Here is a 19,375-nt window from a genome sequence, read left to right on the forward strand (position 1 = left end):
GTCGGTTGAAAGTGGTGAGCTGTGAGGCGTTCACTGTCTTGTCTATTCTGTGTGAAAAGTGAAACTGAGGATGTTTCTGTTCATGTTGATCTTCATATCATTTGGAAAAATTAAAAAGGAAGTCAGTGTGTTACCAAAGTGAGACTGTTGTTGTTACTTCTTTTTTTGTTTTGTTTTTAACTCTCACTGAAAATGTTTTAACTGGTTAAAATTGTAAAATTCCACAAGGAAAAAAAATGTAAACATAAGAAACTGTTAAATACATGTTTCAGCTTCAGTCATAAAATAATAATATGAATACTAATAGCAATTATCATCATCATCATATTTATACAGTGCTTTTCTTTTTTTGCAATGAGCAAAATATGATTTATAAGTAAAATACGTAATACAAGTTATAGAATATGAGTAATACAAAAGTGAATTCTAATAAAATACCAAACATGATATCAGATTAAGACATTTACACTGATAACAACAATAATATATGAAACACAGAACACACGCTGTGCGTAGGGCCCCACGATCCATGGGGGGCCCCATTTTGTGCAAGGGGACACATTCTATGCAAATGCACAAAGGATGCACATCGCTGCCGTGAGGCGCGCGTAGAGCACCGAGGCAGTCCGAGGCAGGAGAGAGAAAAAAAGTAATCTGATACAGCACGTGTTGCCGCAATGATCGACAGCATGCAGCATCTGACCAATCAGCGGTCAGATGCGCCGACAGGCAGCTGGCTGCAGGTGGAGAGATGGCCTCCAAACGGCAACATGAATCGGGAGCAAGCAAAAGAAAGACAAATTCAAAACAAGATACTCCAGCTGCTAGCCTGCTAATCACGAGACAGAAGAGAGGATCATTCTGTCTACATGTGGACTGGAGATTACATTTTCCAGCGGCCCTGATTATCATTTATTGAATGTCTTAACTGCATATACATTCACCTCTGTTGAAAAAGGAGTGCTTAATTGACCAGTTGGTGGTCGTAAGTTGGCTCCGGTTTATAGCCTATCAATCAATCTATGCTATCAATAGAAGTTTTGGGCTATTTTTCTGGAGGTAAAATGCTGCTATCTCTTGGTGAATTTAATTCACAACAGTCATACAGGATTAGATAAAACAACATAAATGAAGATAATAGTTTATTTGACCCACAATGGAGAGATTTAAAGTGTTGCAGCAGCAAACAGCAGTGTAGGAATATTGTCATTTTGTAACGGGGAGCCCTCAAAATAAAATTCTGCTTAGGGCCCCAATTTGGCCAGGGGTGGCCCTGAAAATAGTATCAGACATATTGACAGTATCAGGACACACAGACACTTCCTGTTTACAGTCAGTTCTGTGCGCTGCCTGCGTGCTGGGCAGAGATCAACGCTCACATTCACATGGACTCTTTCTAGAATTGTGATATAATATATTGGGCACAGAGCTGGAGAGCCTCAGTGTGGACAGTGGCAGAGAAGGACCCTGGACAAACTACTCTCAGTCCTGGACAACACCCACCACCCTCCGCACAGCACCTCCATACCTCCATCCATCCATCCATCCATCCATCCATCCATCCATTGATAAATATCACTAATTATTTGCATAATCTGATCACAGTGGCAGAGTTACACTAACCCTAACCCACTCACAAGACATCAAATTCAACACAATACAATACAAGATTATATTATATTTGCCCTTCTTCAATGGTTTGGATCAAAAAGGTAAATTTTAAAAAGTTCTGACATGTTTTTAAATCCAGACGCTGGCTTTCAGATCAGTCAGTTCCTCAGCTGCTGATCAACCAGGTGATTGAAGTTCATCTTCCTCAGGATCTCCTCAGTGACCTGCTTCGCTCCCTCAGCATGGTACTGTTGGACCATCAAGTCCACAGTTCTCATTCTGTCTGCTGCCTCCAGCTGGCAAACGGGGATCGGATCTGACCGCAGATTCAGGAGACGCTGGAATGTTTTAAAATCCTCCAACTCCAGATTTTTCAGAATTCCGTGCAGCAGGAGGATCACATTCACTGACTCGGAGACACTATCTGGAACAGATGAGAGCACAACACTGGTTTCACTGGATTCTGATAGAACACAACACCAGGTATACTGGTTCAAACTTGTTGCATTAAAATCAAAGTTGCCACAATACTGGTTAATAAAGACCACAACACTGTTGACACTGGTTCAAACTGGTTTCACTGGATCCTGAGGGACCACAACACTGGTTTCATTGGACTTGAACCCATTTCACTGGATTCACAAAGAGCACTAACCCCGAGCCCAACACTGGTTGTGCTGAATCTGTTACAGCCAATACACTGGCTCCACTGGTATCAAAAATAATATATGAATAATAAAAGAATAAAAATATTAATAAATAATAAAAGTAATTTTGTTTTTGTTTATATTTAATTGTTAAAATCATTTAAAATTGTAAATGCAATAGGCAAGTTATTATCTGATAATATTGATTAATTGATCAATGTAAAAAACGTCAGTGTGTATCTGCTGAAGAAGTAAATGAGTGACTCTCTGAGATGAAGACAAAGATGAAGGTGTGTTTGTGGTGATGTTACCTTCTGTACAGGGAGAGGACGCAGCAGCTGCAGGGAGGTAAACAGTGACACTCAGTAAAGTTTCAGCTTTTATTACAGAAACAAACTAACAGAACACAACATGCTTCATGGGGTTCTCAGATCAACTTCAGTCTGATTGGTTGGGACCAGCCCCATCAGAAACCTGCTCTTATGTTGCCAACAGATACCGTGACCATGCCCACTGCTTTTATGTGTTTATGTTTTGTGTTAGCATGTTAGCATGCTGTGTTAGCATGTTGACATGTTCAACTAGTGTGTGTGACCTGAGTGAGGATCTACCTCTCAGCGTGAGGACTTGGTGCCACACCAAAGACTCTATGGAGCCAATCAGCCAGCCAATCAGACGGAATGGAGTCAAGTGACTCAGCTGCAGCTTCAGAGACATGTCAGCCTCCAGAGCCTCTAGCTGGACCTGAAACGATGGCAGGAAGTTGTTGTAGTCGCTGAAGTTCACAAACTTTGAGCTCTGAAACAAAGAAAGAGGTTTTATGTTTAATTTCTATAAATCCTGATTGAAAATTCGACATTTTGTGTCCAGAGGTGGTTGCTCAGGGGAGCTGGAGTTTAACCTGTTAAAAAACAGGTTAAACTTGATCGCACGTTGTTCGTTCTCCTCAGCTGTTCCTCCACCTTTCCTCTGGAAACCGATGATCTCTCTCATCCCTGGTGTCATTGTTCTCCAGTTTGGATTCCAGTTTTCTCCTGTAGTTTTCCTTACTCTCCCTGATGCTGAGTTTTAGTTCTCTCTGAACACGCTTGAGTTCTGCACGGTCCCCTCACCTGAAGGCCCTCTTTTTCTCGTTGAGTAGGGCCTTCAGGTCGCTGGTAACCCAGGGTTTGTTGTTTGGGTAACAGGGGACCTCTTTAGTGGGGATGGTGTTGTCTATGCAGAACCCAATGTAATCAGAGACGCAGTCAGTGATGCCATCAATGTCCTCGCCGTGTGGTTTGTAAAGTGCATCCCAGTCAGTGGCTTCTAGGCACCCTGCAGTGACTCCATGGCCTCGGGAGACCAGGCCAGACCTCACAGTTCTTACTGTCACTGGTTGCTGCTGAACCACAGGCTTGTATGATGGGGAGAGCAGGACGAGGTTGTGGTCTGACCTTCCCAGGGGAGGGAGGGCAGTGGAGCTGTATGCATCTTTGATATTTGCATACAGCAGATCTATGGTTTTATTGTCCCTTCTTGTGCCTTTGACAAACTGGTGAAACGTTGTGAGAGTGGATGAGAGAGAGACGTGGTTGAAGTCACCTGTGATGATGACGAAGGCTCCGGGGTGTTTCGTCTGTAGTGCCGCGGTCGCAGTGTGGATGACGTCACACGCGGCGTCGGCGTTTCCAGATGGAGGAATGTAAACAGTTATGGCGATGACACTGGTAAACTTCCGTGGCAGATAATATGGACGCAGTCCGATGGCGATGAGCTCGATGTCCGGGCTGCAGAACCGGTCTTTCACAGAGATGTGCCCGGGGTGACACCACCTGTTGTTGACGAGCCGGCGAGCCCTCCTCCTTTCTTCTTGCCGCTCGCGGTGGTGTCTCTGTCGGCTCGGACCGTGTGGAAGCCGGGGATGGTGGCGTTGGAGTCCGGTATCTGCTCGTGTCGCCACGTTTCCGTGAAACACATGATACTGGACTCTCTGTACTCCCGCTGCATCCGGGCGAGCGCTTCCAGTTCGTCCATCTTATTTGCCAGGGACCTTACGTTTCCAGTAATAACTGCCGGGATGCAGGGTTTAAACTTCCTCCTCTTCCTTCTCCGTTTAACTCCCGCTCTGCAGCCTCGCCGTCTCCTCCTTAGCTCCTTCGGTGCTGTAGGTCTCTCCCCGGCGAAGAGGGTTTGGGGCCTCAGGGCGATCAGCTGGTCGCGACTGTAAACAATGCCGGCTGTAGAGCAGGCACGGCTTCCAGTCACCAGGAGAGACCAAAGCACGAAAAAACTAACGAAGAGATATCCAAACCTTTGGAGAAACATCTTGATGTGTGGACAGTGTGTTTCCACAGCGCAGGGTACAAATAATAAATACAAAAAATACACTAAAAACACAATAAAAACTTAATAAAAACTACAAGTACCGGGAGCTGCTACAATACGCTGCCACTGGCACAGCGCCATCTTGTAGGAAAAGATGAACTGATGAAAGCAGATGCAGTGTCAGATGAACTAATGAAAGCAGATGCAGTGTCAGATGAACTAATGAAAGCAGATGCAGTGTCAGATGAACTAATGAAAGCAGATGCAGTGTCAGATGAACTGATGAAAGCAGATGCAGTGTCAGATGAACTGGTGAAAGCAGATGCAGTGTCAGATGAACTGGTGAAAGCAGATGCAGTGTCAGATGAACTAATGAAAGCAGATGCAGTGTCAGATGAACTAATGAAAGCAGATGCAGTGTCAGATGAACTAATGAAAGCAGATGCAGTGTCAGATGAACTGATGAAAGCAGATGCAGTGTCAGATGAACTGGTGAAAGCAGATGCAGTGTCAGATGAACTGGTGAAAGCAGATGCAGTGTCAGATGAACTAATGAAAGCAGATGCAGTGTCAGATGAACTGGTGAAAGCAGATGCAGTGTCAGATGAACTAATGAAAGCAGATGCAGTGTCAGATGAACTGATGAAAGCAGATGCAGTGTCAGATGACCTGGTGAAAGCAGATGCAGTGTCAGATGAACTGGTGAAAGCAGATGCAGTGTCAGATGAACTAATGAAAGCAGATGCAGTGTCAGATGAACTGGTGAAAGCAGATGCAGTGTCAGATGAACTGGTGAAAGCAGATGCAGTGTCAGATGAACTGGTGAAAGCAGATGCAGTGTCAGATGAACTGCTGAAAGCAGATGCAGTGTCAGATGAACTGCTGAAAGCAGATGCAGTGTCAGATGAACTAATGAAAGCAGATGCAGTGTCAGATGAACTGATGAAAGCAGATGCAGTGTCAGATGAACTAATGAAAGCAGATGCAGTGTCAGATGAACTGCTGAAAGCAGATGCAGTGTCAGATGAACTGCTGAAAGCAGATGCAGTGTCAGATGAACTGGTGAAAGCAGATGCAGTGTCAGATGAACTGATGAAAGCAGATGCAGTGTCAGATGAACTAATGAAAGCAGATGCAGTGTCAGATGAACTGGTGAAAGCAGATGCAGTGTCAGATGAACTAATGAAAGCAGATGCAGTGTCAGATGACCTGGTGAAAGCAGATGCAGTGTCAGATGAACTGATGAAAGCAGATGCAGTGTCAGATGAACTGATGAAAGCAGATGCAGTGTCAGATGAACTGATGAAAGCAGATGCAGTGTCAGATGACCTGGTGAAAGCAGATGCAGTGTCAGATGAACTGATGAAAGCAGATGCAGTGTCAGATGAACTAATGAAAGCAGATGCAGTGTCAGATGACCTGGTGAAAGCAGATGCAGTGTCAGATGAACTAATGAAAGCAGATGCAGTGTCAGATGAACTGATGAAAGCAGATGCAGTGTCAGATGAACTAATGAAAGCAGATGCAGTGTCAGATGAACTGATGAAAGCAGATGCAGTGTACCTCTGGCTGTATGAAAACGGCAGGCTGTCCGCTCAGCTTGTATGTCTGATTTGGGATCAGCTCACAGTCAGATATTGTTTCCAAGTACTCTGCTCGGATACGTTGCTTACACGTCTTTATCACCTGGAGATCAGATCAGATAAAGAATCAATCAAATAAACTGCCATTTTTATTTATTCCTAATCTTAAAGTTGAACATGTTCTTCAAAGTTTCTTTCCACATTCAGAGTTTGAGGAATTAACGTAAAGGTTCAGTCACTTTTAATGGATTGTGGGCACAGTTAAGGGTTTCAGGGTTTCTCCCCTTAAAAGTCAAAAAAGCTGTTTAGCTCAGTTGGTAGAGGAGGCGTCCCATGTGCTGAGACTGTGCAGCGGACCTGGGTTGGACTCCCGGCCTGCGTGTCACTCCCTCTCTCTCTCTCCCTGTTTCCTGTCACCTTCTTCAGCTGTACTATCAATAAAGCCATAAAAAGGCCAAAAAAAAAAAGCAGAGTCAGTGATGCCAAGTTCAGCCAGAGTGGAGTGAGCCGTCCTCAAGCCGGACTGATTGGGATCAAAGAGGTGGTTTTGCGAAAGATAGGAGGACAGTTGGTTGTAGATGGAGCGTTCCAGAGAGGGTCTAGGGTGGGTTTATTTAGGAGTGGCTTTACTGTAGCTGTCTTGAAGGCAGCTGGAATATTTGCCCTGTCTATGGGCGGGGCTTGTTTACCTGTCCTACCTATGGGCGGGGCTTGTTTACCTATCCTGCCTATGGGCGGGGCTTGTTTACCTTATTGAGACAGACATTCCTGGGCAGCAGATGGACAAATAGCGAGGAATCACTGAAACGATGGAAGAGCAGCACAAGGCCACCGATCGCACCACGGTCGGAGTCTGGCGATGCGATCCGAAACACCAAACCGAAACACGAGAAGCCGGAGATGTCAATGATCACATGACTGTCTGTCACCTGACCAGGTGTGATGAAGTCCACGCTGTCCCCAGTGATGTGAGCTACGGAAAGGGAGTGCTGAGCACAATCTGCAAAGGAGAAGAAAAAACGTTATTCATCCAGAGACTGTCGACACGTTGACAGACGCCCAGTGTGTCTTGTATTGATTATAGATCATCAGTGATCTCTGCAGGAAAGAGCTCAAAGATAGTCACAGACAGACAACCCTCTGAGTCCTGACCCAGACTCAGGTCTAAGTCCCGATCCAGGTCTGAGTCCTGGTCATGGTCTCTCAAAGATGTGTGTGTGTGTGTGTGTGTGTGTGTGTTGATGGTCCTGGATGTGTGTGTGTTGCTCACCTAAGAGGCAGTGCGGCAGGTGGACTCGGTGGAAACTTCCTGTCAGCAGTTTGAACCTGAACAGCGGTCCAGCCGGCCTCAGACCTTTAGCGGACAGGAAGTCCAGGTCCCAGGGAACCGTCTGATAGACAACGTCTCCGACGCCCTCCAGCAGCAGGCCGGTCTCACTGCAGAGGAAAACTCCCAGCTGCCGACAACGCAACCTACAGATAAGCAATCGGACTGATCTGTTTAACAACGCAGCAGGAAATTTGAATTCATGTGAATTCATCTGTTAACCAATAGAAATCTGTCCTGGCGTGCAGGTAGTCGAGTGGTTAGAGCGATGCCACGAATGCAGTGAACCCCGGTTCGAATCCTGCCAGAGGACCTGTACTGCATGTCACACCCCCCCCCCCCCTTCTGATCTATCCACTGTCAAATAAAGGTGTCTATGCTTCAAAACAATCTTCAAAAAGAAAGAAAGAAATCTGTCCTGATGGAGCTGTCCTCCGAAGGAAGCTAAAGTAGCTTATTACCTGTGTTTCATATCCAGTTGTTTTTACTGTAGCTAGCATGTTAGCAGTTAGTTAAAATTAGCATCAACATCAGTCTGTTAGCATGTACGTAGCCATCATGTGCATAATTAAGAGAAAAGAGTAGCTACAGCTACAGCTGACAAAGTCATGCTGTTAAAAGATCATTAATATTGATTATTGATGGTTGTGTATCTTAACATTGTTATTTTATTCTTGTTGTGTTGTGCTGTGTTGTATTGTGTTTTAAGAGTGTGAAACCATGTTATTGTTGTTGTTTGAAAGGCTGCTTGTGTGATGAATTTGGTTTTTCTTTTTCTTTTTTTTTGTTGTTGTTTTTGTTGTATGTGCTTGTCTGTGTTAGATTGATGTTATTTGTTCCTGCCCAGGGACTACAGATGAAATTTAGCTGGGAGCTAATTCTGGTACGGCTGAGAGCCGTGCATTGTCCCACTTAAATAAACTAAATAAATAAATAAATAAATAAATAAATGGTTGTAAAACTGAGAATGTTAGTAAAGTGTCACAGATACTGAATATGATGGTTCAGTTCTGCTTCTGTTGTGGTTCTGGTTGCAGTGGGTTACCTGAACATGTTGCCGTCCTCGGAGACTTCAGGTTTATTCTTCACCTAAACAGATCAAACAGTTGATCACACACACCTGAACACATTGACCAATCACCCGTCATCATCACTGACATCACAGTTACAGGTACAGGTGTGTCTGAGCCCTTTACCACTGTAGTGTCTACGTTTGTCTCCACTCTGATGTGAGTCGACGTCTGTGATGTCACTCCTTGCCCTCGCAGACAGACACCTGCAGCAGGATGACAGCGTAACATCACATGACTAATACAGAAACCCTACTCAAGATCAATATTTGTCATTGATCAAATTCCTCCCTGTCTGTCCAGTAAGAGACAGATTAGCACAAGAGTGGAAGCATGGGGAACTGTTTGCCTAGCCTAGCCTAGCACAGTTTACGGGACGTACCGAGGGACGGGACGATCTTCAGCAGGATGTTCGTGGCGACGTTCTCCGTCTGCGTTGGTCCAAAATGTTCTTGCAGCAGTCTTGCAGTCGTCAGCCTGTCTGCGTGCTGCAGCTTCTCTCGACCAACAGGAGTGAGGCTTTCTCCAGTCATGTGATCACTGACCAACCACTGGAAGGTTCTGAGCTCATCTGAGACGAGACACTCCAACATCTCTGTGAGGACACACGGCTCCGAGGGATGCTGGGAAATAAATGGAGAGCAGCAAAGTGACACACTGATGACATCAGACTTCAGGATGATGACACACTGATGACACCATATAAATCTGAGACAGCTTCTGAATTTGAAAGTGACTGGATGACATGTGGACTTCACACCTTGTCAATGATTGGACCGTCTTCCAGCTCCAGCAGTAAGAAAGGCTCTGACTGGCTGAGAGCTTGATAAAACACCTCCTGGGCCTCTCCCCCCTTTCTGAGGACAAGGTCCACCAGAGCGCGGTTCTTGTCCTTGCGGACTGCGTAGACATGGACAGCCGCCCTGTTGGCAGCATTCAGGATCTTATGGTCCTGCAGGACGTCCAGGATGGCATCCAGCCGCTGCATCCTGCTGATCAGTTTCCTGCGACGAGTCATCACAAAATCTGGATCCAGTGTCTGTGGAACCCGAGGAGGAGGTCTCAGTGGGTCCACTATGTGGCGCAGGGACAGCCAATCATCTCCGCCAATCGCTTTCAAAGCCGCCTCCAACACGCCGAGTGCCCTGTCATCGTGGTAACACCTCAGCAGGGTTTTAGCAGTGCTGCAGGCATCTGCGGTGCGGAGCCAGCTGGACGGGACGGGGGGGACATCCTGCAGGAGTTCCTGACTCAGACTCCAGTTCAGCCTCCACAGCTCCACCTCCTGCAGCTCCTGCAGCTCCTGCAGCAGCAGCTCCTCCACCTCAGGATCGCTTCCCCACGTCTCCACACTCACACGCCTCTTCAGCCTCCTGTATGGGACCGCCGACGACACATTACCCATGATTCAGTCTGTCAGGTCAAGGCCCTGTTCTGACTGACAGGCTGAGAGAAGAACGATCCTCCTGTAAAACGAGACGAAGGGAACAACCAGACGTTACACAGAGTTCACATGAGACGTTAAAAGACACAAAAACTGGACGAGACGGAGACAGAACATAAAGTCAAATGTTCGTAAAACCAAGCGTGATTAACTCATATCATGATCTTATAAACTGATTATCAGCAAAAATCAAACCTTAAAATCACACTCATTTATCCTAAAAGTGATGCCATCCCGGTGCTTTGAGGAGATAATCAATAGAAAAACATCTCGAAGCAAGAAAACAAAAGAAATGATATAAAGAACGTAAACAGAATAAACTACATAGAACAATATTACTGGTAAAGCGGCTGCAGCATGATCCAGTGAGGCCACAGACGGCGGGTGGGCCTGACGTGATCACACAGGATGAAACTGCTGATCATTAAATATAATATATAGGACGACCCTGATAATAAGACGACCCCGCTTTTCAAGACTAATCTTCAGAAAAAGACTCTTGATAACCAAAATGTGTTTCTCAATAACAAGCTCACATACCCTCCTGTCAGTCTCTTGGAAGCGGCCGCTTAGAGGACCACGATAAGCTTTTCTCTTACTGTTAGCGTTTTCAGACGATCTTTTTGGACCCGCCATCTTCGGATGTTACACTCCGTAACTCAGGGGCGGTTCTGGGGGGGCCAACAGGGGCCAGTGCCCCCGTAACTCTGAGTCTGGACCCCCCTGTGGCCCCCCTGACAGGGAGTCTGCATCAATAATACAATGACAGATTTCTTGCAATGATTTTGTTCTGAAGGGAAAAGCAGAAATAAAGTGTCTCAGCAGTTTACTACCCAATCACAATTGCTGAAATTGTAAACACTGCTTTGTCTGAATGAGGGATTTATCCTTTTTTCCGGGTTGTCTGTGCCCCCTAACAAAAAAGCCGGCCCCAACCTGGCCCCCCTATTAAAACTGGTCTAGAACCGCCACTGCCGTAACTCCATATTTCTTGGCTGGCTGACAGTTGTATTGATCACCATTATCTTAAAATCAGCATCATAGCTCGCCTCAGCTGTCTGTTAACTTGCCACACTTTTGATCCACTTTGCTCCGTAAAATGGAGATTTTTCATCTCCTGTCACTTCTTCTCCGCTGTGATTGACAGATAACCGCAGCCACAGTGTCAGTGACGTCTCTACCATAAGCTGGCGCCCTCTGCTGTTGCGATCGTGTAGCGACTCAGACAACAGCATGTGTCAACGGTAGACTACCGGTACCTGCACCAGCGCCTTTGACTGAGGTCTGGCCGGCCGGGCTGCATCCTCTCCCGGCAGGTGCCTCGTGCCTGCATACCGACGCCCAGCAGCAGCAGCAGCCAGTCCGTCACTCGCTCTGATGGATTCCGGTCAGTGTTGCTGGCCGCTTCTGAAATATTTTCATTTGGTTTTTCCTTCTGTTTAAAACAGGATCGGATATCCATGTTGGATTTCAAAAATCACGCGCCAAAGCGACAGCGGGTGTTGACTGGCTCTTTTTGACTGTCACCATGGCAACGCGTTCTCATATTTGTCAACATTGTGACAGCTGCAGCACAACCTCACACACACTGAGGTTGTGCTGCAGCTGCGGCCCGTTCATAATAATATGCACACATGATTATACATGATAGCCTCCGTTACCCGCCGCCCATGAGTGAGGCTGCTGAACACCAGACGGCACAGATTTGTACATTGGGGAGACAAAACAACCTTCATATACGAGTGTCACAAACTCTGAGCTCAGTTTCAGACGTCCCTCATGTTCAACGAGTCCTGAACGAGTCCTGAACGAGTCCTGAATTCAAAATGTTACTGCAGTAAAAGTACACGGACTGCATCACTTTTAATAAACTCCACCTTCTGCCTGTAACAGTCTTCATCCATCAGATGAAAGTAGTAAAAGTATTTCTGAGAAGTAAAAGTGCTATGAACCCTGCAGACACTGTGTTCCCAGTGAGTGTAGTTGGTTCTTACCTTAATCTCTTGGATTTTCTCCACCAGCAGACCGATAGATAATAAAACTGATCAACACTAATAACTCAATAATACTTTGATGGTTTCCACCTCTTTTATATTCAGTGGTTCCGCCCACCTCTGCCTCGGATTAGCTGCTGTTGGTATCCTGGTTTGGGTTCTGGTCAGGTGGTGACGAGCCGCAGGTCACTGGTGGCTTTTAAAATGTTTTTTAGAAAACAGAACTTTCCACTGAGAAACAGGTCATCTAAAAATAGATGAACACATAACCTGATCATCAATAACTGCGATCAGTGAGAGGAACAAGTGTGGATGGACAGGAAGAGGCAGACAGACGGTGTCTTCAAGGGACAGAACCAGTTTGATAAAAGTCTGGATGAGCTCCACTGATCGTCATACCTTACAGTGATTTCTGCTCTTCCTGCCTGAGTGGTTCAAATCAACATATCTGAACAGGTTATTGAAGAACAAGAAGAATTTAACAGAGGAGATAATTCTCCAACTGAGATTTTGTTTTATTAACATGTCAGAGAGACAGAGGACACATGAGACACCAAGTCCTTCATCTGGAGATGATCTGTTGCTGTAAACGGACCATGGGCCAGTCCTGGTTCCGTCTGCAGGATAGAAGCCAACAGGTGTGTCTGGTTTACCTGAGCTCAGTCAAGTCAACATCACCTCTTCAGGGATGTGTTGTCTCCTCTGTGACCTGAACACACCGACCTGCAGAACCAGACAGTCCTGTCTGCTGGAGACAACATGTGAGACGCTGAGGACCAATTATTGCCTCATCTTTCATCAATATTGTTATGAATATTTGTTTTTCTATGAATGAAAACAGACGGAACATATGGAGGAGTGACTTCATTAAACTGTGTGAAAGTGAATCCATCAGGCTTCAAAGCAGGCCTGAAGAACTGGTCCAGTTTCAGGTTCTGGTTCAGTTTATGAAGCGAGTTCAAAAAAACATCTGAAGGTTCATCTGGAGGAGACAAGACGACAGAAACAAACACATTCTGGCAGGTTTCCACATCCAAAGTATGATGACAGATATATTTCGGGGAAGGCTACCGACCCAGATGATGTCCCACTGACACATCCAGCCCAGCAGCACTGCAGGGACTCCTGCTCAGCCTGTTACTGTACATCACCTGTTTTAATATTCTTTTCAATAACAACTGTTTTTGTTAATAGTGAATAATAATCTGTAAATAGTTATTTATGCTGTAATTTTGTAAAAAACATTCAGTCCCTTCTTGTTCCTGAAAAGTTGCACTTGATGCCGTTTGCTGTTATAAATTGTACTTAAGTTGTAAATACTGAATGGAATAGACGACGTGTAACAATACAACAACATTTTATTTCATGAATTATATAAGATGAACAAATAATTTAAAAAGAACTCATAAATGAAGTAAATAACAACAGATATAATGTAAGGTTGTCCTCTGGAGCAGAGAAGAGCCTCTCCATCCTCTCTGCAGCCTCATGTCCTCCTTCATCCTCCCTCCTCCTCTTCCTCCTCGGCCCTGGCTGCCTCTCCTCCTCCTCTTCCTCCTCGGCCCTGGCTGCCTCTCCTCCTCCTCATCGTCTTCATCCTCCTCCTCTTCCTCCTCGGCCCTGGCTGCCTCTCCTCCTCCTCATCGTCTTCATCCTCCTCCTCTTCCTCCTCGGCCCTGGCTGGCTCTCCTCCTCATCGTCTTCATCCTCCTCCTCTTCCTCCTCGGCCCTGGCTGCCTCTCCTCCTCCTCATCGTCTTCATCCTCCTCCTCTTCCTCCTCGGCCCTGGCTGGCTCTCCTCCTCCTCTTCCTCCTCGGCCCTGGCTGGCTCTCCTCCTCATCGTCTTCATCCTCCTCCTCTTCCTCCTCGGCCCTGGCTGGCTCTCCTCCTCCTCATCGTCTTCATCCTCCTCCTCCTGGTCACTTGGCCCTGGTGTGTCCTCAGGGATGGAGGCAGTTAGGACGGGGGGGCAGTGGAAGGCCTCTGTCCTAACACCTCATCCATGAGATCCATGAGGACACACCAGGACCCAGCAGCAGCAGCGCCGGGCCTCCCGCTGACCCTCTGCTGTCCCTGGATATCTGCAATCCTGAGGCAGTGGAAATCAATCACGTCAGCAAAGTATTTATTAACATGCATGAGTAAAACAAATATAATTTCATTTCCACATCATCATTCAAACCTGCAGCTACTTTGTACTTGTTCTTTAAATGGTCCCACTTGTTTCTGGCCTGCTGGACTCGAGCTTCCCCTGCAGGCCCGTTGTTCCCAGAACTGTTCTGAACACAGAGAGAAGCAAGAGAAAAGCTCAACACAAGATCACATTAACACAGGGATGCAAAGATTTGTGACATCAGGACAGACACATGGGCTTTTTTATTATTTATTATGTATTATTGCCTGACTTCCATCCAGCCGGCGGAATGTTTCGCCCTGTGAACAAATGCTGATCTGACCTCGGACAGTGATGAAGCTAAAACACAATGAAATGTAAAAGATGGTCAGTGTCACTGTCAACACACAAAAGGGTTCTAATACAGCAAAAAATATATAATCATCATAAGGATAATCATAAACTTAGCTCTTTATTCAAACGTTTGGCTAGATTTTACAGCTTTACAGTCTGGAAATAAAGCAGAGATCACAGCCTGATGAAATCTGTTCATCTTGGTCCATTTCTGCATATGAAGTAAAAATAGTTTCTAACATCTCAACAGTCACAATAAGATATCAGATATAAGTCAACCTCTGAATGTCTTACGTTTGAAAGTGAAGGCTTTGAAGGCTTTACTTCCAAAAGGGATCAAGCTGAGCACTACCAACGTATTTGAAAGATTTGGAGGTTTTAAGGTCGTTCATATGGTATATCTGCTGTTTGACGCTCAAATGAGTAAAAACCAAGTATAGACCCAATACTTACATTTAAACGCGATATCTGCGCCACTTGGTCGCCATTATTTATTTATTTATTTATTTATGCATTTCTTCTTTTCAGGCGCACGATGAACCTTGGACAATTTATAGCCGCGAAGGATCGTGGCGGTGCATCCTCCAAAAGTTGGGGCTGCTCAGGGACAATGTTCAACATGACGACAGATATCTGCTCGAAGCTCCAACAGCAGCGGACGGAGGATGTCCTGCTCTGAGACACCGGCTGGACTCTATGTAGGCCAAGACATTTGACACACATGTAGTGAAGAGACAACAGTGTTGGTGGAGCAGCGAGCTGTCTGAGCTCACACGTCTTCACATGACGTCTTCACATGACGTCTTCACATGACGTCTTCACATGACGGGACACATGACGGGACACATGACGTCTTCACATGACGGGACACATGACGTCTTCACATGACGGGACACATGACGTCTTCACAGGATGAAAACGTACTAACTTTTGATAAATTGATGGACGTACTGAGATCCACTTTGAGCTAAATGTCATGTCAGTGACTCTGTGTGTTCTCACAGCGTCATATTTCTCACTGGATTATTTTAACATTTGCCCTGAACATCCAGAAACTATAAGGTTCATTGACAGCATGTGTTCATTTTCATAGACACACCTGAAAGTCTAAGGTTAATTAAAAAATCCTTCTGTTACTGAGTGGAGAATCAACACTGAGCTTTAGTGTGAATGAAAACAGTTTGAACCAGTAAAAGTCCCGGCGGTGCGTCTGAGGTTTGACCTGAACATCTGGGAGGCCGTCACAGTTAAATTAGGCAGCAGAATGAAAGAAACTGGTTTAATGAACCAGGCTGAGGTATAAATATGACCACTAATTATAAAACAAAGTACACACAATTTAATGTAGTTTTCAATATTAAGTCAAATGTCTCAACGAGACATCACTGAGCTGGAGATCATTTACGACACTTCTTTGTATTTTTTAAAATCGTGTAAAAAAATAAATTAAAAAAAGCTACAAAACTAAACATTCAGTTTATTTCACTGAAAAAAAACCTCAGATCAAAAACTCACCACACAATATTTTGACTAAATCTCATTTAATTTAATGTCGAACAGACATCTGGCTCGCCCTCATCAGCAATAACTTATTGGATTAATAATTTAATCTTAGTGACCTGGTTCATAATCAAAATGAACTTCCTGTTTCATTTGTCTGTTTGAAGAAGAAAATAAGACATTCACACGGTTGTCGTGCAAACAGGCGGCTGTGCACTGCTTTTACTGATTTTACTGGTTTTACTGGACAGTTAAATACAATTTGATGAGTTTCAGGTCGACTAATGAGGCTACAGTCATCCAGCAGAGAGGCACAAAGAAGAAAACAACCAAAACCCCCCCAACAACCCCCCAAACCCCAGTCTGGTGCTGATGTCACACCTCAGGCTCCGCCCCCTCCACAACACCAACTGAAAAAAACCTAACACAGAAAAACAAAAAAGAGGAGGAGTCCTCCGTCTGTCCGTCTGATCACCTGGTGAATGCTGCGTTCAGGTGACTCGTCTCAGCTGAACAAACTCAGTCAATACCCATTAAAGTCATTGATTACTAGTCAAACACACACCTGAATGATTTTGTTAATTGACCATTTTCCTGCGAAGAAAAAAACATGTTTCACTGAAAATGTTTGTTTTTATACAGAAATTATTTCGGAAAGAAAAACGGCAGAATTCTTAATGATTATCAAAACATCAAAGTTACGATAATTATTTTTGTTCTTACCATTATTGATTATCAATCATTATTTATATATTTGGGGTATTATTGACAATATTTTATTGATTTGTTCCTTATTCTGTTGTTTGACTTTCTGTTCTGTGACATTTAAATTCTTGCAATAATGTCTGGTATTTAATCAGTCAGTCAGTCAGTCAGTCGATCAATCAGATGATCAATCAGCTGGGTGGGTTTCCTGTGTCTGCGGTCAGCAGCTCCACAGAGACAACGCTGACATTTATGAGCTGATGAGAAGCACCTGAACGCACCTTCAGTCCCCTGAGTGCATCACAGTGACAGGCCTGTCCCTCTGTTGGAGGCGGAGTCTGACATGTGACACAGCTGGCATCATACTGCACAACCAATCAGCTTGCTGGGCTGCTGACAGTCTGAGGATTATTGATAAGGCATCCGTTCTGACAGGAAGTCAAGCAGTCCGACGACCGCCATGCTCCAAAACTACTTCCTGTTCTCAGAGAGTCTGTTTCTTCAAATAAAGCAGATGGAAACAGAAAACAACAGAGTTCAGAGTTCATGCTTCAGTCTGTCAGAACCTGATCCGGCTGATCAATAACTCATCAATAACTGATCAGAACAGTCAATAAAATGAGTTTCAGTTTTCAGCTTAAAGAATTCAGACTGTTGTTTTTACCAACATGTGAGTCCGTGCACACACACACACGGAAATAGTGCTTCTGTTGGGGACTATTTTCAGGGCCAATGAATCCACATTAGGTGCTCTGGTGAGTGTTTGTGGCAGCAGCACATTTTGATGTGTGTGTGTGTGTGCATGTGTGTGTGTGTGCATGTGTGTGTGTGTGCATGTGTGTGTGTGCGTGTGCATGTGTGCGTGTGCGTATCAGAGGAAGCTCTCAGGCGGTGACACACAGGACGTGAGGACAATGTCAGGAGAACATTGAGTGAATGTTAAATAGAGACAAGCTTCAGGTGATGAAGACAAATTGTGATGCATTCACTGACCGTCGGGTCTGAAGAGATTTATTATTTCAGATTCACACAGATTCGGAAAAATCTCCAAATATTCTGAACCAATTCACATCAGTTTCAGTTTGTTACTTTGCTCCTGTGACAGACGTTCAGAATCTGGAGACTGGAAGATGTCGCGCTGACTCTGACAGACCGACGGACGATGACTGAAACACGCCGTGATGCTGCTGAACAGTCGCGATCGTGCTGCAGCCGTGACGCGACGCTGACGCACCCGGTGGAATCTTACAATTACTGTGTGCTGTAGGATCTGATCAGGAACTCGATCCATCATATCTTTTTTCTTGTTTCCTGTAAGTAAACTGAGTCTCAGCTGTCGTGCTGAGGTCACTAAACTGAACTGGACTCAGATTAACTTAATGATCCTTGACTGGCTGAGCCAATCAGAGTCTCGGTTTTAATTTGAAGACGTGAAATTTTTGGTTCATTCTCAAACACAAATTACTGTTATTAAATGTTTGGACTCTCAAATTCTTCCTGTGACCTCCTGTGTTGTGTCGACCCTCAGGTGGGGAAACACTGAACTAAACAATCAATCAGACATTTGTTTAAAATAAAGATGTGGATGAGCCGATCACTAATCAATCACAACTGATCCCCTGATCAGCTGACAGACTGAAGCACCTGTCGGAGCGGTGATGATGAGAGACTCTCAGGACGGCCTCTGCTGCTCTGCTCTGCAGTCTATACCTGACCTCTGTGGGAGGGGGCAGTCTGTCTGTGGGGGGGCCACCTCCGAGAGCCCCGCCTCCAAGGCTGCAGCCTCAGGCGGCTGCAGCCCTCTGATTGGAGGATCACTTCCTCCTGCTGAGGGTTTAATTTCTACTGAAATGACTTTCTGATCTTTTTCACTTCCTCCTGCTTCTTCTGCTGCTGTTCCTGTTGCTCCTCCTGCTGCTCCTCCTGGTACTCCTGCTCCTCCTGCTGCTCCTCCTGGTACTCCTGCTCCTCCTGCTGCTCCTCCTGGTACTGCTGCTCCTCCTGCTGCTCCTCCTGGTGCTGCTGCTCCTCCTGCTCCTCCTCCTGGTACTGCTGCTCCTCCTGCTCCTCCTCCTGGTGCTGCTGCTCCTCCTGCTCCTCCTCCTGGTGCTGCTGCTCCTCCTGCTGGTGCTGCTCCTGGTGTTGCTCCTGCTGCTGCTCCCATCCAGAACTCGGCCACCACGCTGACCTCTGCTGCTCCTGCTGACCCCTGACCTCCACTGACCCTAGCAGAGGAAGTGGTGTTCTGATTGGAGGACAGAGCCTCAGTGATGATGGCAGCTGTCTGAGCGACCCAGTTCAGCTCCGCCCTCACCTCCCCTCCACCTCCTGTTGCTGGAGAGGAGGAAGCGGGTTGGGGGTCAGTCTGAGGCCCTTGCTGGGTGGTGTTGGCAGGTGCTGGTCCTGGTCCTGGTGCTGGTCCTGGTGCTGGTCCTGCAGCAGCAGCACTGTGGTTGTTGTTGAGGTTGTCCTGCAGGGCCGTCTGGTTGGCCTGACCGGCTTGCTGGTTCTGCAGTAACATCTCCTGGATCCGGATCTGCTGCAAGATGGCAGGAAGCTCGTAGTGGTGGAAGAAGTAGATCATGGAGTGCTGAAGGAAGAAATTCAAGAAAATGTTCAAGTTCAAAAGATAAAAGGTTTGACAAGTTAATAAATGTTGTTGTTGTTGTGAACGAGGCCCGGACTGTCAGACAGCCAGTGATCCAGACCAACACGCCGT

General features: G+C 45.8%; 1 protein-coding gene across 3 annotated transcripts; it reads right to left on the reverse strand.

The window, feature by feature from the left end:
- Nucleotides 1-310: 310 nt before the first annotated feature.
- On the reverse strand, nt 311-11,432 carry LOC115591116 (uncharacterized). Of its 3 annotated transcripts, none has more exons than XM_030432796.1 (11): nt 11,249-11,432; nt 9,306-10,011; nt 8,928-9,168; nt 8,672-8,751; nt 8,521-8,564; nt 7,419-7,621; nt 7,078-7,148; nt 6,129-6,251; nt 2,870-3,056; nt 2,570-2,596; nt 311-2,035 (listed from the first exon to the last, which is right to left on the reverse strand). In XM_030432796.1, exons 2-11 carry the CDS (start codon nt 9,948-9,950, stop codon nt 1,770-1,772), a joined length of 1,887 nt encoding a protein of 628 aa, XP_030288656.1. In that variant the 5' UTR covers nt 9,951-10,011; nt 11,249-11,432; the 3' UTR covers nt 311-1,769. The 3 variants fall into 3 exon arrangements, with proteins under 3 accessions (XP_030288656.1, XP_030288654.1, XP_030288655.1); XM_030432794.1 differs by having other exon boundaries at nt 6,898-7,148; nt 11,249-11,430; XM_030432795.1 differs by lacking the exon at nt 11,249-11,432 and adding an exon at nt 10,589-10,619 and having other exon boundaries at nt 6,898-7,148.
- Between the last annotated feature and the right edge of the window lie 7,943 nt (nt 11,433-19,375).

This window comes from Sparus aurata, chromosome 11 (assembly GCF_900880675.1).
Source record: "Sparus aurata chromosome 11, fSpaAur1.1, whole genome shotgun sequence".
NCBI lineage: Eukaryota > Metazoa > Chordata > Actinopteri > Spariformes > Sparidae > Sparus > Sparus aurata.

Bases quoted from the DNA above. Each gene is read 5' to 3' on its own strand.
- LOC115591116 (XM_030432794.1), bottom strand. From the start codon at position 9,950: ATGGGTAATGTGTCGTCGGCGGTCCCATACAGGAGGCTGAAGAGGCGT. The intron at 8,752-8,927 runs GTACGTCCCGTA...ATCCTGCTGCAG, and splicing joins GAAGATCGTCCCGTCCCTCG to GTGTCTGTCTGCGAGGGCAA. The intron at 2,597-2,869 runs GTAGATCCTCAC...ACCTCCCTGCAG, and splicing joins CCAAGTCCTCACGCTGAGAG to CTGCTGCGTCCTCTCCCTGT.